This window comes from Cotesia typhae, unplaced genomic scaffold (genome assembly GCF_013202065.1).
Source record: "Cotesia typhae breed Kobodo isofemale line unplaced genomic scaffold, CoteBio_Ctyphae scaffold_13, whole genome shotgun sequence".
NCBI lineage: Eukaryota > Metazoa > Arthropoda > Insecta > Hymenoptera > Braconidae > Cotesia > Cotesia typhae.
The window spans coordinates 5,903,378-5,928,800 of NW_027423774.1; the positions used below are offsets into that span (position 1 = coordinate 5,903,378).

The window sequence follows — 25,423 nt, forward strand, 5'->3', positions numbered from 1 at the left end:
GAACCCTGTGTAAATTTGCTAATAAAAATTTTAGAAATTTTGATAAAAATATGAACAATCACTCATTCGATGGGGAATTAAATTCTGAAAATAATGTTGTTTTTTTATTCTTTTGATGAAAATTTCAATTTGTTATTTATAAAAAATATAAATAAAATAAAAAATCTCAGTTTTTTGTAAATAATTCAATAGCTATTGGTGATATCAAAAATTGAAAAAAAGATCCTTAAAGAGGAGGAAATTTCTGAAAAAAGTCTTGACTCGTGGAACTCTCGCTTGAAAAACAATAATTTTTATTTAATGTTGAAAATAGGGTTCCGCGCGACTTTTGTCACACGGCCGCGCCGATGCTAAAATACGACAGCAGTTGTGCTAGTGCTGTTTTTGCTGCTTGATCTACTGCCTTATTGCCATGTAGTTCTTGGTGTGATGGTACCCATGCTAGGACCGTATGGAGTCTGTTATTGTTGATTTTATGGAGCTTGCTTTGTATAATTTTGACTCTGGGGTCTTTGTTGGTGGTATTAGTTATGGTCAGTTAAGATTATGGCTCTATAAATATTTTTCTATGTTATAATATCAATTGCCAATAAAAAAATTTTTATTGTAAAGATTTTTTAGCCGGGTTAAAACAAAAAAAAAAAAACAGTAAGAATAGTGAGAAAATTTTCAATCAGTCGCCATTTTTTAAAAATGAAAATTTTCAAAATTCTGTACGTGCGACGATAACTACATCCTTACTGATTAAAAAGCAATTTGGGTTTTTATTTTCAGATGATCCGTTTTTGAGTTATTGAACCGACCATGGAGGGGGAAATTTTTTCTAGTGCTCTACGAGATTGTTAATAACTTTGTAATAATTAAATATTTTTTAATAAAAATTTAGGGTAATAATCTTTAATGTACCCTTAATAAAATAAAAAAAATCCGATCCCTAAATTCCTTTATTTTCCCTGTCAAAAAAATTCCCGAAAATCACATCTTTTTTTCGATCATCAGTGACGTTTCTCCTTAAAAATTTTTTTGTTAAAAAAAATTTTTGGATAAAAATTAGCAAGTTGTTTATCTGAAAAAAAATTTTTTTTTTAAATTAACAATGCAGTAAATAATTTATTTTTTAAAAATTTTATTAAATAATTAAATTTTATAAAAATTAAAAATAAATGAAAAAAATGTGGTAAAAATATTTCTTTTTATTTAATATTAAAATTATAAATAATTTAATGGAATTTGATTACTGATTTTTTACATCTTTAAATTACTTATTTAAACAATCAATCAATTGTAGTACTTATGTAATTACAAAAATATAAACTTATTATCATGTATGTTTACCTTGGCATATAAATAAAACAAATAAAATAAAAATAACTTATTCGAATGGTTTAATTTATTACAAGAAAAATAAACTGAGTAAAAAAAAAGAGATAGAAATTAAGAAGAGGCGATTGAATGTCTCGAGATTACAAGAGATTTAATGAGAGTTCCTATTAATGATACTTAAGGCTTCAAGTAGGAACAATTGAAACGAGAGTTCGTAATTCAAGTGGAAAATAATAAAAAGAGAATATTGCGCACAAAAGGCTACAGACAATTCATTTTATTTTATTTTTTATTCACAACTTGTGAGTGTAATAATGCGTGTGTTTACAAATCCGCGCGTTAATTAGATAGAGAAAAAAAAAAAACAGAATGATTTTTTATTAATCTTGTGATAAATAAAAAAATTAAACGTCTAAATTATTATTAAAAAATTTTACACTTAAAAATTAAAAAAAAAAAACAATGATTTTTTATTAATCTTTTGAAAAATAAAAAAATTAAACGTCTAAATTGTTATTAAAAAATTTTATACTTAAAAAATAAAAAAAAAAAAAAACCAATGATTTTTTATTAATCTTGTAAAAGATAAAAAAATTAAATGTTTAAATTATTATTAAAAAAATTTTACACTTAAAAATAAAAAAAAACACAATGATTTTTTATTAATCTTGTGAAAAATAAAAAAATTAAACGTCTAAATTATTAAAAAAATTTTACACTTAAAAATTAAAAAAAACAATACAAGTGCAATTTTTTTAATAATTAATTTGTAAAAAAATAATTAAACGTCTAAATTATTATTAAAAAAATTTTACATTTAAAAATAAAAAAAAAATACAAGTGCAATTTTTTTAAATAATTAATTTGTAAAAAAAAATTTTTCTGATTTCAGTAAAATGATAAATGATAACATAAGAATTTATACAAAAGCCAATGGACGATAATGATACCATATAAATATAATAGATCAGTCGATCCATTACATTCAGTTAATATTTTGGCGAATGATAAAAGGTATTAAATTTTTATCTGGCAAAAGTATTAAAAAAAAAAAAAAAAAAAAACATTGTTTAAAATTGAAAATATATTGTTTATTATATCTTCATAAGTACACAGTATTTTAAACAAAGTAATAAATTACAACGTAGGTTAAAAGTTAATTATAAATTAATACGGGATGTTAGAGCATCCATCATTTGATTCGTTATGAAATTCTTCGAGGTCATTTTCACGGTCATATTAATCGCCGATAATGTTATTGGATATTATATTATTGTTCAGGATCCAGGTGAGTTTTTATTTATTTATTTTTTAATAATTTTATATTTTTACTTTTTTATTAATTAGCTTCAACAAAACAAAATGACGATGAAAAATTCCGGGAGTTTCTTGAAGTTAAGTTACGTGAAGTAATGAAGAAAGGAGATATAGAATTGGGAATCCCTGTTCTTGATCCTTTTGTTGGAAATGATAAAACTATTGAGTACAACAGTCAAAACCTTGCGTTAGTATATCTTCTTTTATTGATTGGTTCTATATATATATATATATATATATATATATATATATATATATATATATATATATATATATATATATATATATATATATATATATATATATTAATAAATAAGTCTATTGATTATTTGTTTGTTGTTTGTTCAGATTCATTGGAACGTTAAATGATTTTTATTTGAAAGAGTTATCGAGTTATGTTGTTAAAAGTTCTAATCTCAATCTCTTGAAATTTCGAATTTCATTAAATATAACATTCCCAAAAATAGTTTCAAGTGGTTTATATCAACTTGATGGTATAGCTTATCAAGATGTTCCAATTTATGGTAAAGGAAATTTTCAGTAAGTATTTTATTTTGTTTACTTAAATATTTTTTATAATAAAATTTTATTATAAAAAAATTAATTCCAATGTCATTTTACATTACAATAATTTTGATATTTCTTCTTTTATCTGATTATGTAAAGACTAGCAACCTTGTAGTCACTATGTGACTTCCGTGACTTATGAATTATAAAAAATTAAAATTTTGCTTTATTAAATGATGATTTTTGTTAAATTGCACTGTAATTTTTTAACTATTGACCTTTTTTAAGATACAAGCTCATCCCGATGTTACACTCATCAAGAGCTTTCATTTGAGTACCCATATGCATTTTTTATATATTTTTCATATATACATGTATATAATATATATAAATATATAAAATATATGAGAAATTGATGTGGGTACTCAAAAGAAAGGTCTCGATGTGTGTAACATAGGGATGAGCTTATATCTTAAAAAATGTCAATAGTTCATAAAATACCGGGTCATTTCTTAACTATGGACATTTTTAAAGGTATAAACTCATCCCGATGTTACACTCATCAAAAGCTTTCATTTGAGTACCCACATGCATTTTCATATATATATATATATATATATATATATATATATATATATATATATATATATATATATATATATATATATATATAATATATATAAATATATAAAATATATAAAAAATTGATGTGGGTACTCAAATGAAAGGTCTTGATAAGTGTAACATCGGGATGAGCTTATATATATTAAAAAATGTCAATAGTTCACGAGATACCAGGTCATTTCTTAATTATGCATCTAGAGATCAATTGACTATAAGTGAGAATGATTCAAAGCCTTGATAAGGCCCAAATTCAAATCAAGACCTTTGCAACGATACTAAATTTCACTAAAAAAACTAATTTTGTCATATGATCATCCTAGACAAAAAATTTATCTGATTCTTTTAATAATATAGATAATATTAAATTTTTTTAGATTTGTTGTATCAAATTTTTCAATTTTCGCTGAATCAACTGTATCACTTTCTGGCGGCGTTTGCATAAAATCATTGGATCTTAAACTTTCACTTGAAAAAATAGAAGTAATTATTATTTTTCTAAAAAATAATTAATCTTAAAAATTCTAATAAAATTTTTAATTAATAGTTTAATGCAACGGGAATCTTCTATGACGACAGTACATCGATAGTATTGAGCCAAGTAATATCAGATGTATTACCGGAAATAGTAACTGTTCACTATCATGACAATATAACGGCGATAGTTGCTGAGAAAATAATTGATATGGCTAATGAAAAGCTAGAAGGTAAAACTTGGAAAGATTTACGCGAATGGCTTGGTTAATTTAATAATTAATCAAATTTTTATTTTTAAACATTTTTTCTACAACTAAAAAAATTTTAACTGCAGAAATAATATTTTTAATTCAATTCACATTGTTATTATTGAGAATTTATTTGTGAGATTGTGATTAAATTAAATCAATATTTGAAATTAATTATTTAGAATTTTATTACGATAATAATATTTTAATTATACATATCGCAATAATTAATTTTAATTTACAAGTTATCTATATGAAAGTTTATATTTTATTTTAGCGATCTAATTATTTTCATCTGGGAGGCTTTCTAGTCCCTGAAAAATATTTATTATTATTAATATATTATTTAAAAAAATTATTATTATACTGAATGAAGTTAAGCATTTGATTATTTTTAGGATTTTTTTAACAAATAAATTACATAAAAAAAAAAATTTTTTTTAAATCAGATTCTTCATTAAAAACGTTGAAAAATTATAAATCCATTTTTCAAATAATTTACTAGTTTTTTTGTCGATTAAAATCTTTTATGGCAATTAAATTATAACTTGTAATTTTTTATTAAAATTATTTTTTAATAATTTTGTTGTTATAAAAATTCTAAAAATTCACAGATGTCTGTTTATTTCAGTATCATTAATTTTAATACAAAAATTGTTTTAATTTATTTAATAATTTACCTTAATAATCCACGGAGCACCTCCAACTCTTGAATCTCTGCTAAACATGTTCCGATCAAAAGTAGAATCCAATTGTCTTCTATAATGCTGTAATATAAATGAAACTAAAGTTAGTTGACCGCAAAAAATTTTCATTTTTTTTAATTAATTAAATCTATACACATATAAGAGATTTTTAGGTATATAGTGACTCATCACAATATCTCTGGACCTATAAGGCGTAGAGACTTCAAATTTGGTAGGAATATTACTTTAGCTATGAGGAGGTCAGCTAAGAATGGATTTTAAGAAATTCCTCCCTCAAAGGGGTTTGTGGGGACGTTAACAATGAAAAATTCCAATTTTCAAACCACAGCTCCTATAGACTCCAAATTTGATAAGAATCTTCTGTAAGAGATGTAGAAATAGTCTATGAACGAATTTTACGATAGATCACCTCACAGGGGGTTGCGGGGGTGGGTATCAACAATGAAAATTTTTAATTTTCAAACTATAGCTTCTACAGACTCTGAATTTGATAGGAATTTTCTTTAAGTGATGTAAAAGTTATTTATAAACAAATTTTACGATAGCTCACGACACAGGGGTTGCGGGGGTGGGTGTTAACATTAAAATTTCAATTTCCGAGCTGTAGCTCGTATAAGCTCCAAATTTGGTAAGAATCTTCTGTATGTGATGCAGAAATGATTTAATATCGGATTTTATGACAACCTACTCCCAATATGGACTGCGGGAGTGGATGTTAAGAATGAAAACTTCAAATTTCCAAGCTCTAGCTCCTATAGGATCCAAATTATATGGTGATTGCACATTGAAAGTTACAATGAATATTAGCTAGAATTATCACATGGATAAAAGGTACAAGCCAATCCGATGGAATTTAGAATCTGAGCAAGTCAAAAAAATACTCCAATTAAATTTAAGTCTAGATTTAAAAATACAATTCTATAAAGTGCCCAAAAGAGCGGGCGGGTAACAGTTAGTAATAAATAAAAAAATATTTTTAAAAAATTGCACATTTAGTTTATCAAATTTTTTACATATGGAATTTTTTTTTGATAATTTAATTAATAAAAAAAATTCTAAAAAAGTTTAAATGACGGCTAACCTAATTTTCATTTAATATGAACATAATATTAAATAATAACAACATAAAAATTAATTCAACAGATATTCAATCATTTTAAAAGTTTTTTTTAATGAAGATTGAATTAGCCGACACCTAAAATTTTTTAAAACTTTTTTTTTATTGAAAAAATTATTGCAAAAAAAATAAAAAAATAAGTGCAATTTTTTAAATATATTTTTTAGCTCTAATTTAATCAATGAAAAAAAATCAAACAATTAAAAATGTGGGCTAATTTATTACACTAAAGTTGACAGACATTAAAAATTTTCTAGAATTTTGTAGCAATTAATTACTAAAAAAAAAATTAATTAAAAAGTTTCACATGTGAAAATTAATATAAATTACAAGTGAAAATTTTTAGAAACATTTTTTTATTGTAATTAATTTGTTAAAAAAATTTTTTAAGTTGATAGCTGACCGCTAACTTCAGTATTATGCTAACTTTAGTATTATATTTTTGTAACAAATTAATTATCGCAAAAAAATTGAGAAAGTAAAATTGACATGTCGAAATTTTAAAAAAATAAAAATGCAATTTTTTACCAATAATTTCATTTGATAAATTCAATTGTTCAATAAAATTTAAAAATTGTCAGTAATAATAATAATAATAATAATAATAATAATAATAATAATAATAAAATATCAAAAGTAATTAATACTTGTAATTTTTATAACCAAAAATCAATGACGTAACAAAAAAACTTTTAATTAATCATTAAAGTAAGATGGATGAATATTTGAATTTGTCAATTATGAAAATAATTTAAAACAATTATAAACAATTGTAATTAATAATTAAATTATTTATAAGTTAATTTTATAATAAATAAAAACTTACATTTCCATAAACGGCTTTGTTAAAGTACCAAGCTGAGTACTGTGGTAGCGCCAAACAAATGACAACTATAGCACCCGATGGTATGCATTCCCACCACATTTTTCTTCGTTAATAAATAAACAAATATATATTTTTATTAATTTGTTAATAATTATTAATAATCTTTAAAAACAAATCTCCAAATATTTTTAATACCAAATCAGATGCTTATTATTATTATTATTGTTTTAATAGCGACTGCAGCGAACTCTGTAGTAGAAAAATATTACTAAGTCTTGCGCATGCGCACAAGTCTTATCAATTTAAAAATTTTTTAATAAGATCTTTTTGTTTCATATTTTGTCAAATAATTTTTTTTTTATAAAAATAAAAGTATTGATTATTAATTTTAATTGTCGAAAAAAAATAACAAAATTTGATTAAAAAATTATGTAAAAAAAAAAATCTTTTAATTTCTAGAATTACTTACAAAATGCACACTAGCTTGATAAAAGAATGTGAATCATGATAGATAAATATTAAAATCTGGACTTTTGACCTATATTTATCAAACAAAAAAAAATTTTTTTGTAGAGTTATTTACTATTGTTAGTCATAAAATTATCAAGAAACTAACAGTTGTGTTTTGTGTCTATCAGTGTAGAAAATATTTGTATTGATTGTTACTTAATGCGCTTGGTAATTTTACAAAAAACGAAATTACAACTTTCAATGTAAAAGTGTAAAGTATTAAGCCAATTTAACAATAATCATAATATTTAGTAGTATTTTTGCAGTCACCATGTGACTGACGTGGCTTGTGAAATATAAATAAATAAAATTTTGCTTTATGAAGTAATGAGTTTCGTTAAATTGCATTGTACTTTATTAACTATCGAGGTTTTTGAAGATGTAAGCTCATCCCGATGTTATACTAATCAAGAGCTTTCATTTGAATACCCACATGGCATTTTTTATATATTTATATATATTTATATATATAATATATATAAATATATAAAATATATGAAAAATTGATGTGGGTACTCAAACGACAATTCTCGATGAGTATAACATCGGGATGAGCTTATATCTTTAAAAATGTCAATAGTTCACAAGAAACAAGGTCATTTCTTAATTACGTATCCGGAGATAGAGCACTTTCGAATGCAGCCTAAATACTTATCAAAATGAATTTACTATTGGTGAGAATGACATGAAACCATAAAAAGGCACAACTCCAGGTCAAGACTATTCCAACGATACCAAATTTACCTATAAAAACCAATTTTATCATACAAATTCTCTGGGCACAAAATTTTGCTTACTCTCTTAATAATATAGATAATGTATGAAAGATAAGTACTTATATTTATATCTGGTAATAATTTTTTCAAATTTATTATTGCTATTATTATTATAATTTACTTAAAATTCTCAAATAATAATAATAGTTCAAAAAAAAAAATTATTACAATGTTAAATAAAATGAAAATAATATGAAAAACTAATCATTAATATTAATTAAAAAAAAATAATAATCTAGAGTTGTCGTAAGTATTAGGATAACATACTATTACATATAATACAATAGTATTTGTCAATGACATAACTTTACAATCGACGGCCTTGGACTTTTGTTGTTATTATTGTTATTATATACAGACAAAAAATATTAGGAAAAGTTTCTATTGGAGAGAAGGTAATCAAAAACCGGCTTACAACTTCGACATGTAACTACCGCTAGACGCTAGAAACCACCAATATATTTCAAAGTTATATAACGTATATACATTTCAGAGATTACTGACAAAAAATAAAATAAAATAAAATCTAGGTCCTAGATCAAAGATAAAGATTACTAGGATTAAAGGCAGGTACAATAAATAAATATACATTATTATTATTATTTTTATTATTATTGATTTTAAAATAAGAAAATTATATACTCGGATTATTGGAGAATAAAGTGTACTTGATTTAGCGATAAACAATAATCTATTTACATAAGTGTGTGATAGCAGATAATATTTTTTTTATTATTTTGATAATATAGCTGTGATTTAGATTATTTTAATTTTAATTTTATCTTAAAAATTTATTGATAATAATAATAATAATAATAACAATAATTTAAAAATGATAATAATAGAGTATAAAGAGATAGTTTTTAAAAAACATTATTTATTTCTGTAATTTATTCGGTAAATATCGTATCTTATTATTTAAAGAGATAATTAAAAATGAGAGTGATTATTTTTGCAACAATTGTAAGCCAAGTGATTTGTTTGCCATCTCAAGATTTAAATCGTAAAATATTTTCTTTATCTTTTTAATCAGTTAATTTTCTTTAAATCAATATTTTTGCTGTAATTTTGTATTTAATTTTTTAGATATCGATATTGAAAAATATGACCATTTAATTTGGGATTATTTGGAATATTATTTGAGAAATTTTATGAGGACAAAAAATCCGGTACTTGATCCTTATGAAGAAGAAAATGAAATTTCAATTCAATACAACGATACTAAATTTTTGTAATTAAATAAATCATAATTCGCGACCTAAATGCCAAAAGGGCGTATAAATTTTTTTTTTACTAATCGCTTTATTAACATCTAATTCTAAAAATAAAAAAATAAATTTCTGAAGCCAAAAGGGCGTATGTTTTAACTTATACCCCCTTTTAGCTTTAGGACATTGAAAATTTAGTGACCTAAAGCTAAAAGGGCGAATAATTTTTTTTGCCGATTGCTTTGAATTGTGATCTATATGTTACTCATTTTGCTGCAAAATTGAAAATATATATTTATTATTAAATTACAAATAGGTATTTTTAAAGGTTATTAAGGAAAAAGACCCAGTTATTGACACTTGAAATTTTATTTTAATTAAAATAAAACAAATCAACTCTAATAAATTAATAAATATAATTTTTGAATTATAAATTTTAAGAAAATTCGTTTTTTGAGAACATTTGATTTTTTGAATTAGAATAAAATTGCAAGTGTCAAACAACTAGGCTAGTGTCAATAACTGGGTCTTTTACCTTATTACAATTTTAATACGAATTCTGTTTATAATTTTAATTGAAAAAGAAAAAGAAAACAGTAGCGATATCTAACATGGTTGCTGAGTCAGAGGCGCGAAATTCAACAATATTAAATGATCTCGATTTATTTTTTAGAGTTAAATTTTATATTTCAGAGCAAAATTGAAAGTTTTTTTATACGCCCTTTTGGCTTTAGGCTAAACTTATTCTAAAGCCAAAAGGGCGTATGTTTTGAGATATGCCCTTTTGGCATTAGTACGTCGAAAATTTTTTTTTGACAAATCTTCACCTTTTGAGCAGCTCTAAGTTGAATAGCGAAAAAAAAATTATTTATACGCCCTTTTGGCAAAAAACCCTATCTAGCTTCTGTAATACGCTCTTTTGGCATTTGGATGGTGAATTATAAACTTTTTTTAATTTAATATTAATATTCACATTTATTTTATTTTAAATTAAGTTGAAGAAATAATTAATCAAATTTTTTTTCAATCTTTAGAGTAAAAGCAAATTTCAGCGATTTACATATAAATAATTTATCAAATTATGATATTATGTATTGCAATGGTGATGATAAAGAAAATATTATTTTTGGATTAAATTTTCCTAGTTTAACTATCAACGGATCTTACGACGTTAATCTTCGTTACTTAGAAAACGATATCATCGGCAAAGGACAGTACAAGTAATAATAAAAAAATAAAATAAGATTATGATAAATTAAAACATTAATTATTTAATTTATTTTTTTTTTTTAAGTTTGACAATAACAGATTTAAGAGTTTTATCTGAAGCTCAAATATCTTCACGGACTTATTTAAAACGTAATGGAATTTATTTCAAGTCTCTTGCGGTCGGAATAATACCAGGAATTTTTAAAGTAAATATATATTTATTAATAAAATTTATATGATTTTAGATTAAAATTTTTAAACTTTTTATTCAAAGTTTAAACTCTTCAAAATAATATACAGTAAAAAATTTTGCTTCATTGCGTCAAAAGATTTTGTGTTTAATATTTAACACTTTTATGTGTAAATTTAATATTTATTGTGTTAAATTAACATGAAAAAGTCTTAAATATTGAACAGAAAAATTTTTTACTGTGTATCATGTTAATTTTTTATCAGTGTAATAATTTTATTTATTCATGAAAAATTTATCTATAAAATTATTTAAAAATTTATTTACAAAACAAATACTAAAATGTTTTTTTTTTTTTTTTATCAATTAGTTGTCAGCAACAAACATATATTTAGACAGCGAAAAAGAGCCTAATAAATGGAGCAAGAAAGTATCAAAGCTCATGCCGATGATGATTTTTGACAGTCATGAAATTATAGAATCACATTTATCACAAATATTCCTTACTTATCTAAATAAATAATCTTCTTTTTTAAAGAAAGAAATAAAATTATTATTAGCTGCAAGTTTTTAAATATTTTTATCATTTATTTTAGCCAAATTTTCAATTTTTTTGTAAAAACCTCTGCCAAAAATCCAATTTCAATTTTTATTGTTTTTCTTCCGTTCAAGACCTAGTTAGAAGTCTTAACTAGAGCACATATTTTTTTTTTCATTTCAAATGATCCTGCCAGGAGTTCTACTGATCACGCGGACGCATCTCATAATCAAAAATTTTTTTGATCATTGAATGATAAAAAAAATCGATTGATTGACTCAGATGATTAATACTAATCACAAATCATTTTTATCAGTTGATTAACATCTGTTATATTTTGTAAATTATGATAATATAAAATTAGAGTATAAATGGAATGATAGTTTTATTATTAAGCCAGTTTATAAAATTTTTTCCTGACATTCACGTGTAATACCCAAGACTTAATAATTAAAACTTTTGTTTTTAAATATAATATCTTAAAATGAAAGTAATAATTACTTTTGCTATATTTTTGGTTGTAAACCAAGTGATTGTTCGAGTGATTGGTTCATCAATTGAAACTAAAAATGGTGAGACTTTTTTTTTACTATCTTAATAATAAATTTGTTTTTTTAAAAACTTTTTTTTTTTTTTTTTTTTTTTTGTAGAGACGGTTTTATTATTAGAGCGAAGTTGGACTTCACAGTTGCAAGACTTTTTGGAGTATGATTTGAGAGAAATTATGAGATATGGCAATCCAGTTTACGATCCTTACAAACAGAGTCAAAAACAATTTCAATACAATGATAATAAACTTTCGTAATTTGATCATATTGATATTGTCTTTTTAATTAAAAAAAAAGTTTATTTTTTAATTTTTAATTACATCAATTAATTGTTAAATTAGATTCAAAGGTACGTTTGATGACTTTAGTGTTGACAATTTGTCATACTACACTATAAAAGAAGTAAATGTCAATTTTTGGAATCGTAAAGTTGATGTCGATTTATATTTTTCTTCAATATTTTCTAAAGGATTTTACGATGTTAATTTTTATTATAACAGTAATCCTTATGTTGGAAAAGGACAATACAAGTATTTTATGAATTATTATTATTATTATTATTATTATTATTATTATTATTATTTTCATTAATAATTTTAAATTGATGTTGGATAATGATAATAATGTAACGTTCTGAATTTTCCAGCCTAAGATTTTAATAATTTCTCTCACGATGTTTAGACTGGAGCCCGGTGACTCAACAATCTTATCACAAGCTATTTCCGTTACTACGCAGATAATACATTTTATTCATCAATAACGAAGGAGTTAAAATTTTTAAATAAAAAATTTAGTTAAGCATTATAAGTTCAACGGGAACAACAACAACAACAACAATAATGATAATAATAATAATAATAATAATAACAATAATAATAATAAAATTTTAATAAGAAATGTAATTATAATTTTTTTTTTTAGAGTGATTCTAAGAGGCTTGAGAATCTATATTGAAGCGTGGGTTTCCATTTGGGGTGGCTTTCATGTCACATATCTCAATACCTATTTGTCCTTAGAGTCTTTTGAGGTAAATAATAAAATTTAGAATAATAAAAATTATATTGTTCTACAACTAATAAGGGGGCATCCCTTAATTACGTGAGCTATTTTTCGATCACTTTAGACTCCTCCCTCCTTTAGGTGAGATTTGTCTGACTAGACCCCCCCTCCCTTTCCCTTTCCATTACGTGAGATTGACGCTAAAAATATTTCAAATTAAAATTATTTTTATTATTCGAAAGAATAATAAACCATTCAAGTATACTATAGTTAATTTATTTAAATTAAATTTATTTATTATAAATATTTTTTATAAAATATAATAAAAATTGATTATAAATAAATTAAATTAATTTATTTAAATAAATAAAATTCAAAGCAAAAAAAACATGAACTAAATGATTTTAATAGACATAAAATTTATTTTATCGGGAAAAATAAACATTCAAAATAATTTTTTTTTAATGTCTGTAATATTTTATATTTTTTTAAGTTGAGGTGATATTTTTTATTACCCCCCCTCGGTTTAGATAAGATTTGGTGAGATTTCTTTGGACCCCCTCCCATTCTGAGCTCACGTAATTAATGGATGTCTCCTAATAATAATAATAATAATAATAATAATTACTTTACACTTTTGTATTACAGTTTTCAGGATCCAACAAATTATTAAATCAAAATGACACAATAATTTGGAACCAATCAATATCTAAATTGGTACCAAAGATAATAAAAGAAGATCACAATGCATTGGCATCTTCCATTTCAAAAAAATTAATTGTTTTTATAAATCAAAATCTCTGAAAACTTTTTTTTTTACTTCGACTATTTTATAAATAAAATATTAAGCTCAATGATAAATAAAATTAGAATAAACAAAAATTGATTTTATTGTTTTGAATGTATTCACTAATAACGATATGTAAACAATAATATTATTCACATCAGTACTTGCGTATTTATTTATTACACTCAAAGATCAGGTAAACAGATTGTTACATTTGAATAAAGATAAAAAATGTATATCCTTCTACCGCTGATAGTAGTAAGGTATATATAATAAATCTTTGATTGCTAAAAAAATCAGTTTGTTATTTTTTTCTGTTAGTAAAGTGTAAATAATGAAGCGGTTTATTTGTGTCATTTTTTTAATAGTAATTAGCCAAGTTATTGGCTCATAAAAAAATCACAAAGCAGGTGACGACAATTTTCTTATTTTTTTTTTTTTTTATTGAATATTTTTTTTAATTTTTTTTTTTTTAGCTCTTATATTTACGGCAAGAAATTTAAATAGCCAATTAAAAAATTTTTTTGAAAATGATCTAAGAAATATTATGCGAAATAATGAACCAATTCTTGATCCGTATAATTCAAATGAACAAATAATGGAATACGATGATGGAACATTAATGTCAGTATTTTTATTTTAAATATTTTATTTATTTAAATTATTTAATGCCAAGGCATTGGCCGAATGTTATCCTTTTTTTTTTAATTAATTAATTTAAAATAAAAATTATTTATTTATAGGATAAATGGAAAATTGAGTGATTTTATTGTTTACAATCTATCAAATTATATTGTAAAGAATTCCAATGTAAATATTTGGAATAGAAAAGTAACTATTGAATTGAATTTTCCCACGATAACTTCCAATGGATTTTACAATTTAGATGCTCGATATAAAAATATTCCTTATATTGGAAATGGATATTACAAGTATGCTTTTCTTATTATTATTATTATCATTTATTTTATTATTTTTTAGTAGCCCGTGTAAAAAAAAATTGTCCTAAAAGAGTCATAAGCTTTTTTTTTTTTTTTTTTTTTTTTTTTGGGCGAGAGGAGGGAAATCTTCAAAAGACACCGGCCAGATGTTGGTTGCCGGTAGTGTGGGATTTTTACTCACTAAAACCCTCCCCTCTCTTGTACCTGATACTGCGGGACCGCGTTAGCATTACTTCGCAGTACCAGGCCCCCTCCATGCTGCTCCTGCAGCTTAATCCTCCGCTTCTTCTTCCTCCACTTCTATTTCTTTCTCCTCTTTCCTCTTTTCCAGCAGGACCTCTCTTATATATCTCGTCATAGCCGTCCAGTTGTTCGTTGATGCCAGCATCCAAGGAACGACGTCTTCGGGCCTTTGTGGCACTTCCCTTTCTTCCTGCCATCGCAGCCGTATTTCAGACCAACGTTGACAATCAAAAAAGGTGTGCTCAGCAGAGTCAGCAACTCCCGGACAGTAAACACAGTAGGGGTCGTTTCGGATCCCCATACGATGCAGGTAGGCGTTGAACTGTCCATGACCAGTGAGGAACTGTGTGAGATAGTAGTCTACCTCGCCACAATCCCTCAATACCCAGCCACGGATCTGCCCAACGAGCCTAAAAGTCCAACGTCCCGTCTCCCCAGTTGCCCAGCGCTCTTGCCAGAGCGCAAAAGTCTCCTCCCGTTCGCGGGTTCTCACGTCCATCAAAGATCCTTCGCCAGCCCGTCGGGCGTCCCAAATCCGTCTCCTCTCGAAACCCATAAGGTCGATTGGAACCACACCTGAGACGACCAACACGGCTGCTTCCGAGACCGTTCGATAGGCGCAAGCTATCCTCAGCGCACCTCTCCGTTGTACCGATGCCAGTTGCCTACGATATTTCTCTACTTTGAGTGCCTCTCCCCATATCTCTACTCCATAGAGCATGATCGAGTTTGCAACACTCATGAGAGCTCGTCGGCAGCTGCTCCTTGGTCCCCCGATATTCGGCATAAGCCGGGAAAGATTCGCCACCATCGCTGATGCCTTAGTGGCCGCACTGACAATCTGTTCTCGAAACGTTAGTTTCGAGTCAATCGTCACTCCAAGGTATTTCAGAGCCCCCCGACTCTCTATGTGTTGATCCACAACAAAAGTCTGGAAAGGACACGGAAACCACCTCTGAGCTGTGAGTACCACGACCTCCGTCTTCGCCGTGGCCAGCGATAAACCGTGGTCGTTAAGCCACGCGTTGATTGAAACTGCAACAAGCCGCACCAATCCCTGCGCTTCGTTTTCATTCCGCGCAAGCATTAGCGCTGCTACGTCGTCAGCAAATCCCTCCAACTTAACCTCACTCGGTAGGTCTAGGCGCAGAAGCGCATCGTAGAGGACAATCCAGAGTTCTGGTCCGAGGACTGAACCCTGAGCTGCTCCTCCGCTCAGCTTCTTCCTGGCCTGTCCTGTAGTTGTCTCATACATCAAGTAACGATCACTTAAGTAATCATTTATGATGCGGATGAGATACTCCGATAGACCTAATTTCCGAAGCGCCCCCATTATATCCGGCCATCTTGCCGAATTAAATGCATTCTTGACGTCAAACGTCATCATGATGCATACTGGACGGCAACGATGATGACCCGTCCAGGCCTGTTGAGCAAATGAAAGCGCCTCCGAAATGGCACCAATTGTGCTGCGACCCGGACGAAAGCCATGTTGGTTTTCAGCCAGGCCACCGGCATCGGTCACTTCTTTCCGCAGTCGATTCCTGATAAGGGCTTCAAAATCTTTCCTGCGACGTCCAACATGCACAGTGGTCTGTAGGACGAAGGTGTATAGGGCGGCCCCTTACCTTTATCTAACAGAACCAACCGTTGCAGTTTCCATCTTTTCGGAAAGATTCCAGTCGAGATGCAGGCGTTGAAAGTATCAAGGAGCAGTTGTTCATGCTTTTTTATAAGGACCTTATAGGCCTCGACGGGGATGCCGTCAGGACCCGGAGCCTTACCTACCTTGAGGGACTTTACAACTGCCCGCAGCTCCACTGCTGTGAAAAGTGGGCACTCGTCATCGGATATTGCACTTTGAGTGCATACCCGTTCCTCGCGCTCGGGAAACAGGGTTTGTACTATTTCCTCCATCCTATCGGGTTCCATAGGAGCTACTGAACCGCGACCAACAAATTTGCGAGTGACGATCCGGTAGCCGTTGCCCCATAGATCATTATCCACTTCTCTGCAGATCGCCTTCCAGCACCTCCCTTTACTCGCCTTGATCTCCGTGACGAGTCGCTTCTTCGCCGCTTTGTACTCTTCGTTCTTTTGCTGCCCAGTATCTCGTTTTCGCGACCTAAGTGCTTGCCTCCGAAGACGCAAACACTCAGCCCTGAGCAGCGCAATCTCCGTTGTCCACCAGTAAACTGGCTTCCTACGATAGCTTGCGGAACGGCGAGGCATAGCAGCGTCGCACCCTGCAACAATCGCATCCATCGTTTGTCCAACCAGTGACTCAACATTTTCGCGCGACTCTGCAAATGAGTCAGGAAGCGCGTCAATTCTATCTGAGACCGCATTTTGGAATGCGCTCTCATCCAGGAGTGACACTCTCCATCCTGTTTGCTTCATTTGTCGCTCCGGCACAGTAGGTGGGTTACCCCTCACACTGTTGACCGTGTACGAAATATATTGATGATCACTGGCCGTATACTCCTCCAGAACAGCCCAGTCTGAGATTACTCCCGCAATCCGTTGAGTAGCAAACGTTAGGTCTAAGATCGACCAACGCACGCCAGCTCTCCGGAAAGTGGATGTATTTCCCCTATTCATAATGACAAGATCGGAACCTGCCATCATGTCCAGGAGCTCATCACCCCGCGTGTCACTATATTCCATTCCCCAATCGATGGACTTTGCGTTAAAGTCACCACCTATCACTATCTCTCCTTCAAGATGGCGGACTACTCGCTCGAGATTGTCAACCTTCTTTCGGAAATCCGCAATAGGCTCGCTGGGGGTGAAATAACATGACACGAAGGTAACTGCTGGTGTCTCAACCCACACAATGCCATCCCTCGATCCACCATCACGCACAGAAAGGCGACTTCGATCCGGAATCCAAATTGCCGCTGTGCCCGTAGGGTCACAGTACCAATTTGGCCCAGACACAGAATGGTATTGCTCTGATACCAGAACAATATCCATTCTGTTGTCACGATTTCTAGCGTAAAGTAGATCAAGGGCAAGTTTGCACCGATGTAGATTTACCTGCAGCACCTTAGCCATTTTTCTTTTGGAGCACCTCCCGATATGTCGTACACCGTCCAGAACCTGCCACGTGATCAAAGGCTCGCCCGTTTCCCACCGTTTTACAGAGATGGCAGCACGGAGTCTTGGTACAGGCCTTTGACCGATGACCTGCTTCACCACATCGCCAGCAACAACTGCTTCGGTCCTCCTCCGCCCTGCACGAGCCAGCTAAGTGACCCAGTCCATGACATCGGTAGCACCGGTCAAGTCGTTCCCAGCGGCGTATTCGGCCCATCACCCAGCCAACCCTGACCCTGCCTAAGGCCTCCAAGGTCGCAGCAGTCCCGAGTCCAGCCTCGATGAAAGCGCGGACGCCTCCCCATTTATTGGGTTTCGTGATTGACACGTTGAGACCGTCTACGGTCCCATCGATGGCATTTCCCAAGGCCTCCCTGACCTCCTCAACCGTCGTAGCGGCGTCCAGCCCGTCCACCACCACCGTAGCGGTAGGGGCAAGATGGCGCACCTCCACGTTTACTCCGGCTACCTCAGTAATCCTCTTACCAAGCGTCGCACGATCCTTTACAGATCCCTCGAACTCGATAAGGAGACCACCTTTTCTGGCAGTCCTCACAGCCTTAATCCCCAAGCCCAACTCCTCCGGATGAAGTCCCGAGCGCAAAGCCCTCAGTACTTCAGCAGGAGACCCGGACGTACCTGGATTAATCAGTACTGCCTCCGGTCGTTGTTTCCTCCTTGGCCTGCGTTCGTCCTTTGATGCTGTGGTCCGTCCTGGTCCTGGTCCTGGTCCCCCAGTTCCTGTCCCTGGTCCTGCTGGCTTTATCACAGCTGCCTGTTTAACTGCCTATTCTGCCTTCTTTTTCTTCTTCTTCTTTCTCTTCTTCCCCTCCACCAGTTGGAATGGTTCCTCCTCCAGTTTCTTCTGGTTCATGTCACCCGTCTTTACCTGCGTTTGGAGGTCTGCAGCTCGTTTACCCTCGTTATCAGTACGCTGCCTCTTCCCCTTTGCCGTGACGACTGTGATGCTGCCATCCGGTTGCCGCAGTACATTTTTTTCCGGTCGAATTGGTGGGCTGGGTGCCGGTCTCTTTTTATTTTTTGGGGCTGGCGTAAGCTCTTCGTGCTGCTGCGAGGTTGATTTTTGGTTCATCAGCTGCTCGAGCAGCAACTGCCTTTCTTCCGCCTCCCTGTCTGCTAGTAGCCGTTGTTTTTTTTTCCAGCACCCACGGTTGATGAGAGTCTCCAGTAACAACCTCTGGGCCTCCTTGACCCTGTTTGTCACCTCCGTGGGTACTGTTCTTTTCACTCTTATAGTGGCAAGCACCTCCTTCATTAGCTCCTGCAGTTCTTCCAGAAGCCGGTCCTCCTTTCCAATGGCCTCGTCCCTCTCGTCGAGAAGAGCGGCCATCTCCTTTTTCGTACTCCCAGTAGCTGAACTAGACGGGGGGGCCATGGGGTCCACCCCTCCGTCCAAACGGTCGCTGGCTAACGACGACAAGCAGCCCGTCTGCAAACTACTTGCCGCCGGTACTGGGGTATCCCTCCCCTGCACCGTAAACTGATTTGTGTTTGTGGTGTTCATTTCCATAAACCAAAAGAGTAGCTGTAACCCTAGCCAGGAGCCCTTACAGGGTGCTATCATCCGGAGCCAGATGAGCCCTGGTTTTTTAACGAGGTTGTTACTCCTCCGGCTCCTCCTTCCCCTCCCTGAAAGAAAAAGGCCCCGGGCTTGCCACCGGTATAGCGGAGTTAAAGAGTCATAAGCTTAAGATCCTAAACGTGACACAATTTAGGACATTTTTTTGACAAATTTACACTGAAAAAAAAAATTCTTGACTGGAGTGCAAATTTTTTTGGCTCAAGAAAATATCAAGGAAGATTGAAAATTTCTTGAATGAAGTTAAAGTTTCTTGAGACAAGATAAATTTCTTGAGCCAAGAAAATTTCTTCTTGCTTCAAAATAACTTTTGTTTTCCTTAAAATTTTCCTGGCGCAAGAAATTTGTTTTTTGTGTGTATGACACCAAACCGAAATAAAATTTCGATTTTAGAAAAATATTTTCGCAATTACTCAGAGAAAAAATATTGTAAAAAGTACTTTTATAACAATTTTAGGATAATTTTGAAAAACTTTTATGACAATTTTATAACACTTATGACAATTTTAGGATACTTTTAGGATAACTTTAGGACACTTTTATGACAATTTTAAAATATTTTAATGAAAATTTTAGGACATTTTTATGACTACTTTTATGATATTTAAATGTCCTAAAATTGTCATAAAAGTATCCTAAAATAGTCATAAAATTGTAATAAAAGTATTTTCAAATTGTTCTAAAATTATCATAAAAGTGTCCTAAAATTCATATTAGTGTCCTAAAATTGTCATAGAAGTATCCTAAAGTCGTCATAAAAGTGTACTAAGATTCATAAAAGTGTCCTAAAATTGTCATAATATTATTCTTATATTTTACAGAAGTTTCTTAAAATTGTCATAACAGTATCCTAAAATTGTCATAAAAGTACTTTTTACAATATTTTTTCTCTGAGTAATTGCGACAATATTTTTCTAACATCGAAATTTCATTTCGGTTTGGTGTCATAAATTTGTCCTAAATTGTGTCACGTATAAGATCCTAAGCTTATGACTCTTTTAGGACAATTTTTTTTTACACGGGAGATTTCAATAGAAATCTAACTATTGCAAAGATTCTCAGAACGAAACTTTTGAAAAATTTTGCTATATTCCGACTTAACTCGTTCAGCTGAGTCAGAAAATATACATGGTTCAAAAGTTGATACATGTATATTAGGGTATGCCAAAATGTATCTTCTTTGATGGACCTTTTAAAATTGGCATTTCGAGTTCCGCTTTTAACAGGAGTTGTGTTTGGGCATGTCCTGACATATTTTAAGCGTTAAGGATTTATTTAATTTTTATAGAATTTTTTAACAGGAGTTTTGTTTAGGCATTTTTGCTGGAATTTCAAAATTTCAAAATTTCAAAATTTGGCCGAACAAAGCTAATTAATTAATATTGAAATTTTTTAGCGTGACTGTCCGAGATTTTTCGCTTTCAGCTGAAGTGTATATTAAAATAATTGGAGGTGTTCAAGTTAAATCTCTCGATTTGAAAATATCAATTGGAGATTTTGATGTAATATAATTTAAATAATATAAATTATAAATTTAATGAATAATTAATAACAATATTGAAAAACAGTTTCTAGCGTCAAGCGACAGTTTTGGCGATGAAGAAGAATCGAAAGATTGGAGCGCTAATATATCTCAGCTGGTTCCTACTGTTATTGATGAACATCATGACCCAATTGTAGCATTTGTTACTCCGAAAATAATAGCTGTTATCAACCAACAGCTTCAGAAAAATTTACTTAAAAATGATAATAATAATGCAGATATTAGTATTTCTAATGTTTCCGGTTATAATACCGGTAAAATTCGAAAATAATGCTTTGAAGTGGGAAAGAATAGGAGTTACGGATAATCATTACGTGAAGCGTTCCAACATTCACGTAACAGGATATTTTTGTGGGAAGGTTTGAGAAAGGATTAGGGAAAGGGACTTCTTAATGTGAGTGTATACAATATGCGAGAAAAAATTCGAATAGTTCGGACTGGGATTCGAATATTCGGACTGGGAATATTAGTATTTCTAATATTTCCGGTTAACTCTGCTTTCATACTTTGTATTAATTATTATGTAAATACCCATACTAAAAAACATTGCAAAGGTAATGTTGAATAAAAGAGATTTTATTTACATTTTTAATAAAAAAAAATATTCTTTATTTTATTTTGTAATAATAAATAATAGTTTAAGAACTATAAAATTCGCCTTTGATTTGTATTATCATCAGAGAATTTTTCCTTTATTTTTTATTTATAATTTAGAAATTATTTCATGTCTTTTTTTTTTTTATTTACTCACTAAGAAATTTCTGATAACTAGCAACCTTGCAGTAACTATGTGACTGCCGTGAGTTGTGAATTATAAATAAATCAAAGTTTTGCTTTATTCAATAATGGCTTTTGTTAAATTGCACTGAACTTTCTTAACTATTGACGTTTTTGAAGATTTAAGCTCATCCCGATATTATACGAATCAAGAGCTTTCATTTGAGTACCCACATGCATTTTTATATATTTTTCATATATACATTTACATAATATATATAAATATATGAAAAAATGATGTGGGCACTCAAACGAAAGGTCTCGATGAGTGTAATATCGGGATGAGCTTATATCTTTAAAAATGTCAGTAGTTGACAAGATACAGGGTCATTTCCTAATTATTGATATTTTTAAAGATTTAAGCTCATCCTGATGTTACATTCATCAAAAGCTTTCATTAGAGTACCCACATGCATTTTTGATATATTTTTCATATATACCTATACATAATATATATAAATATATGAAAAATTGATGTGGGTACTCAAATGAAAGATCTTGATGAGTGTAACATCGGGTTGAGCTTATATCTTTAAAAATGTCAATAGTTCACAAGATACAAGGTCTTTTCTTAATTTAATGTCTAGAAATAGAGTATTATCAATTTCAGCCTAAATACTTATTATCATAAACTGACTATCGGTGAGAATAGTATGTAATCATTAAAAGTCACAACTCCGGGTTAAGACTTTTCCAACGATACCAAATTTAACCATAAAAACCCATTTTATCATATAAATACACTGGCCACAAAATTTTGCTTATTTTCTTAATGATATAGATTATTCAAGTTAGTTGTAATTATTATGTTGATTATTAATTAGTTTTTATTTAATAATTAAATGATAATAATAATCCACGAAAAATTATTCTCTGTATAAAATTTGTTTTACTTTATTAATTTTTTTTTTTTTTTACTAATTAATTCATATTAATCAAGTAAAAATTTTTATATAATTGAATAAACTTGAAAAAAAATCTGATAAAAAATAATAAATACCTTAAAATACAATAAACATAATAAATATGTCAAAATAATAAACAGTTGAGTTCATATGACAGCATTAAGTGCTGTCTTTTAACATTTAAGTATTTTTTTTTAATTAAACAATTTAGTATCAATCAAAGTAATTGATTAGTGCAAAAAATATTTAATTTAAATAAATAAAACTTTTTAACTAATGGAATCAAAAAATCCATTTCTCGCACAATAATTATTTAAAGGTAAGAAAAGTTATTTTTTCGCTTAAATTACTCGAAAATATTTGCCCTAAAAAATATATATATATATATATATATATATATATATATATATATATATATATATATATATATATATATATATATATATATAGTCGTTATATTAATATACAATCTCACATAAGTATAAATATTTAATTATACATAATCGATTCATTTTTAAATATTTCAGATAAATAATCATGAAAGCGACAATTTGGATGATTTTATTATCAATTAACCAGGCCATTTGCTCGTCGCCGCCATCCGACAGTAAATATCCTTTTTTTTTTTTTCATTCAGTTACGTGTATAATTAAAACTATAAATAATTTAATTTGTGCAGCTGTTTTGCGGAGTTCAGATAAAAGATTGTCGAACTTTCTTGACCATGATTTAAGAAAAATAATAAGAGAAAAAGAACCAATTTACGATCCATATTTATCTGATCAACATATTATTAACTACAGGAATAAAATCATAAAGTCAGTAATTTTTAATTCTTTAATCGAAAAAAAAAATATAAATTTAATTAACAGTTATTAATTTTTTTGCAAATAGCTTTAAAGGTAAATTCACCGATTTTGATATTAAAAATTTATCTCACTACATTGTCAAAAAATTGAGCGTTAATTATTGGCTCAGAAGAATTATCGTCGACTTGAATTTTCCAAAAATAACATCTAGCGGAAATTATGATATTTCTGCTCGTTATTTAAACATACTTTACGTCGGAAAAGGACATTACGAGGATTTTTTTTTTTATTAATTAATAGTTAGTAATTATTTACAAGTGAGGTCAACGCTATTTTGAGCCATAACTGGGTCAAAAATTAACATTTTCAAATTTTTTAAAAATTCTGCTTGTTTTTAAGGCGCATTTATGATAAAAACTGTCGTGAAAGAAAAAAATAAAGATTTCGGTAACTTTTTTGCCTTCACAGAAAAAAAGGTTCACTTGAGCCAAGAAAATATTTTTTTTCCCAATTATTTTCTTAGAAAAAAAATTTTTTTTTTAAAAGAAATTTCTCTTATTTAAACAAAATTAACTCTCTTGCTTCAAGAAAAACGTATCTTGATCAAAGAAAATTTATTCAAGTCAAGAAAATCTTCTTGTTTTGAGAAAAATCAGCCTCTTGCTCCAAAAAATTTAGTTCTTGATAGAAGTAAATTTTCTTGCCTTGAGAAAATTTTTCTCTTGTTCCAAAAAATTAAATATCTCGATAGAAGTAAATTTTCAATAATATTTTTATTGATTAACATGTCAAATCGGAAGATCAAATAGTATTGAATCTTCCTAAAGTATCTATAAATCTTGATCAAATGTAAAAATTTATTTTATCAAGTTTTTATGATAATTTGAATTAAGAAAAAATTACTTCCACCAAAAATAGAATTTCAAAAAAAATTTTTCCTTCGGCCAGCACAACTTCGGTCTTCTATCAGGCACCCGAAAATTTTCTTGAGCCAAGAATTTTGTTCTCCACACGGAAAAAACAAGATGACACTGGATATCATCATAGATTATACTGAGTGAAAAAATTTTTTAGATAGTAGCTAGTATAATCTAGATTACAATGAGTATAATCCAGATATCACGCAGTATAATCTAAATTTTTTATAGCTACTATCTGAAGTTGTTTTTTTTACCCCAGATATCACTGAGTATAATCTGGGATGATATCCAGTGTCATCTTGTTCTGTCCGTGCAGTCGAGAAATATTTCTTTCTGTGTTTAAAAGTTGGAAAAAATTTTGGCTCTCACGTTTTTGGATAAAATTTCTATTTGATCTTTTTTTGATGTTTTTGATATATATTTTTTTAAATACATAAAAAAACAAACAATTAAAGAAAAAAAAAAGGTTAAATATCAAAATTTTCTAAAAAATTTATAAATTTTTTTGAAAATTTGTTAAAATTGTAATGATAAACTTTTTTTTTTTTAATTGTTCATTTTTTTAATGTATTTTTCAAAAAAAAAAACATAAATAAAATCAAATAGAAATATCGCTTAAAAAAATGAAAATTAAAATGGTTGACCCACTTGTAAATATTTACCAAATTTTTAAATCTT

General features: G+C 29.3%; 5 protein-coding genes across 18 annotated transcripts; 4 read left to right on the forward strand and 1 right to left on the reverse strand.

The window, feature by feature from the left end:
* Positions 1 to 1,347: 1,347 nt before the first annotated feature.
* LOC141534274 (uncharacterized) lies at positions 1,348 to 4,513 on the forward strand. Of its 3 annotated transcripts, XM_074253534.1 has the most exons (6): positions 1,348 to 1,625; positions 2,216 to 2,337; positions 2,671 to 2,827; positions 2,989 to 3,180; positions 4,146 to 4,251; positions 4,316 to 4,513. In XM_074253534.1, exons 2-6 carry the CDS (start codon positions 2,328 to 2,330, stop codon positions 4,511 to 4,513), a joined length of 663 nt encoding a protein of 220 aa, XP_074109635.1. In that variant the 5' UTR covers positions 1,348 to 1,625; positions 2,216 to 2,327. The 3 variants fall into 3 exon arrangements, with proteins under 3 accessions (XP_074109635.1, XP_074109636.1, XP_074109634.1); XM_074253535.1 differs by lacking the exon at positions 1,348 to 1,625 and having other exon boundaries at positions 2,188 to 2,337; XM_074253533.1 differs by lacking the exons at positions 1,348 to 1,625; positions 2,216 to 2,337 and adding an exon at positions 2,368 to 2,611.
* Positions 4,514 to 4,656: 143 nt separating this feature from the next.
* Positions 4,657 to 7,373, reverse strand: LOC141534276 (NADH dehydrogenase [ubiquinone] 1 alpha subcomplex subunit 1-like). The gene is made up of 3 exons (XM_074253536.1): positions 7,144 to 7,373; positions 5,174 to 5,260; positions 4,657 to 4,807 (listed from the first exon to the last, which is right to left on the reverse strand). The coding sequence occupies exons 1-3, from the start codon at positions 7,240 to 7,242 to the stop codon at positions 4,775 to 4,777; spliced, it is 219 nt and encodes a 72-aa protein (XP_074109637.1). The 5' UTR covers positions 7,243 to 7,373; the 3' UTR covers positions 4,657 to 4,774.
* A 355-nt stretch (positions 7,374 to 7,728) lies between these two features.
* LOC141534624 (uncharacterized) lies at positions 7,729 to 11,602 on the forward strand. 12 transcript variants are annotated; one of them, XM_074254076.1, is made up of 9 exons: positions 7,879 to 8,034; positions 8,234 to 8,471; positions 8,669 to 8,855; positions 8,923 to 8,999; positions 9,354 to 9,432; positions 9,516 to 9,660; positions 10,672 to 10,857; positions 10,932 to 11,052; positions 11,407 to 11,602. In XM_074254076.1, the coding sequence occupies exons 5-9, from the start codon at positions 9,366 to 9,368 to the stop codon at positions 11,557 to 11,559; spliced, it is 672 nt and encodes a 223-aa protein (XP_074110177.1). In that variant the 5' UTR covers positions 7,879 to 8,034; positions 8,234 to 8,471; positions 8,669 to 8,855; positions 8,923 to 8,999; positions 9,354 to 9,365; the 3' UTR covers positions 11,560 to 11,602. The 12 variants fall into 12 exon arrangements, with proteins under 12 accessions (XP_074110173.1, XP_074110177.1, XP_074110178.1 ...); XM_074254077.1 differs by having other exon boundaries at positions 8,923 to 8,995; XM_074254075.1 differs by having other exon boundaries at positions 8,669 to 8,824.
* A 147-nt stretch (positions 11,603 to 11,749) lies between these two features.
* LOC141534623 (uncharacterized) lies at positions 11,750 to 14,204 on the forward strand. The gene is made up of 5 exons (XM_074254069.1): positions 11,750 to 12,146; positions 12,225 to 12,375; positions 12,464 to 12,652; positions 13,044 to 13,149; positions 13,770 to 14,204. Exons 1-5 carry the CDS (start codon positions 12,059 to 12,061, stop codon positions 13,923 to 13,925), a joined length of 690 nt encoding a protein of 229 aa, XP_074110170.1. The 5' UTR covers positions 11,750 to 12,058; the 3' UTR covers positions 13,926 to 14,204.
* Positions 13,965 to 21,939, forward strand: LOC141534625 (uncharacterized). The gene is made up of 6 exons (XM_074254083.1): positions 13,965 to 14,104; positions 14,230 to 14,318; positions 14,385 to 14,532; positions 14,652 to 14,840; positions 21,188 to 21,293; positions 21,360 to 21,939. Exons 3-6 carry the CDS (start codon positions 14,456 to 14,458, stop codon positions 21,603 to 21,605), a joined length of 618 nt encoding a protein of 205 aa, XP_074110184.1. The 5' UTR covers positions 13,965 to 14,104; positions 14,230 to 14,318; positions 14,385 to 14,455; the 3' UTR covers positions 21,606 to 21,939.
* The last annotated feature ends 3,484 nt before the right edge of the window (positions 21,940 to 25,423 follow it).

Excerpts from the sequence above, each read along its gene's own strand:
- LOC141534274 (XM_074253533.1), top strand. The coding sequence starts at position 2,530 with ATGAAATTCTTCGAGGTCATTTTCACGGTCATATTAATCGCCGATAAT. Across the intron at positions 2,828-2,988 it reads TACAACAGTCAAAACCTTGC|ATTCATTGGAACGTTAAATG; the intron begins GTTAGTATATCT and ends TTGTTTGTTCAG. Across the intron at positions 4,252-4,315 it reads TTTCACTTGAAAAAATAGAA|TTTAATGCAACGGGAATCTT; the intron begins GTAATTATTATT and ends TTTAATTAATAG.
- LOC141534276 (XM_074253536.1), bottom strand. The coding sequence starts at position 7,242 with ATGTGGTGGGAATGCATACCATCGGGTGCTATAGTTGTCATTTGTTTG. Across the intron at positions 5,261-7,143 it reads ACAAAGCCGTTTATGGAAAT|CATTATAGAAGACAATTGGA; the intron begins GTAAGTTTTTAT and ends TTTATATTACAG. Across the intron at positions 4,808-5,173 it reads GTGCTCCGTGGATTATTAAG|GGACTAGAAAGCCTCCCAGA; the intron begins GTAAATTATTAA and ends AATATTTTTCAG.
- LOC141534624 (XM_074254072.1), top strand. The coding sequence starts at position 9,366 with ATGAGAGTGATTATTTTTGCAACAATTGTAAGCCAAGTGATTTGTTTG. Across the intron at positions 9,661-10,671 it reads TACAACGATACTAAATTTTT|AGTAAAAGCAAATTTCAGCG; the intron begins GTAATTAAATAA and ends TTCAATCTTTAG. Across the intron at positions 10,858-10,931 it reads ATCGGCAAAGGACAGTACAA|TTTGACAATAACAGATTTAA; the intron begins GTAATAATAAAA and ends TTTTTTTTTAAG.
- LOC141534623 (XM_074254069.1), top strand. The coding sequence starts at position 12,059 with ATGAAAGTAATAATTACTTTTGCTATATTTTTGGTTGTAAACCAAGTG. Across the intron at positions 12,147-12,224 it reads ATCAATTGAAACTAAAAATG|AGACGGTTTTATTATTAGAG; the intron begins GTGAGACTTTTT and ends TTTTTTTTGTAG. Across the intron at positions 12,376-12,463 it reads TACAATGATAATAAACTTTC|ATTCAAAGGTACGTTTGATG; the intron begins GTAATTTGATCA and ends TTGTTAAATTAG.
- LOC141534625 (XM_074254083.1), top strand. The coding sequence starts at position 14,456 with ATGCGAAATAATGAACCAATTCTTGATCCGTATAATTCAAATGAACAA. Across the intron at positions 14,533-14,651 it reads TACGATGATGGAACATTAAT|GATAAATGGAAAATTGAGTG; the intron begins GTCAGTATTTTT and ends ATTTATTTATAG. Across the intron at positions 14,841-21,187 it reads ATTGGAAATGGATATTACAA|CGTGACTGTCCGAGATTTTT; the intron begins GTATGCTTTTCT and ends GAAATTTTTTAG.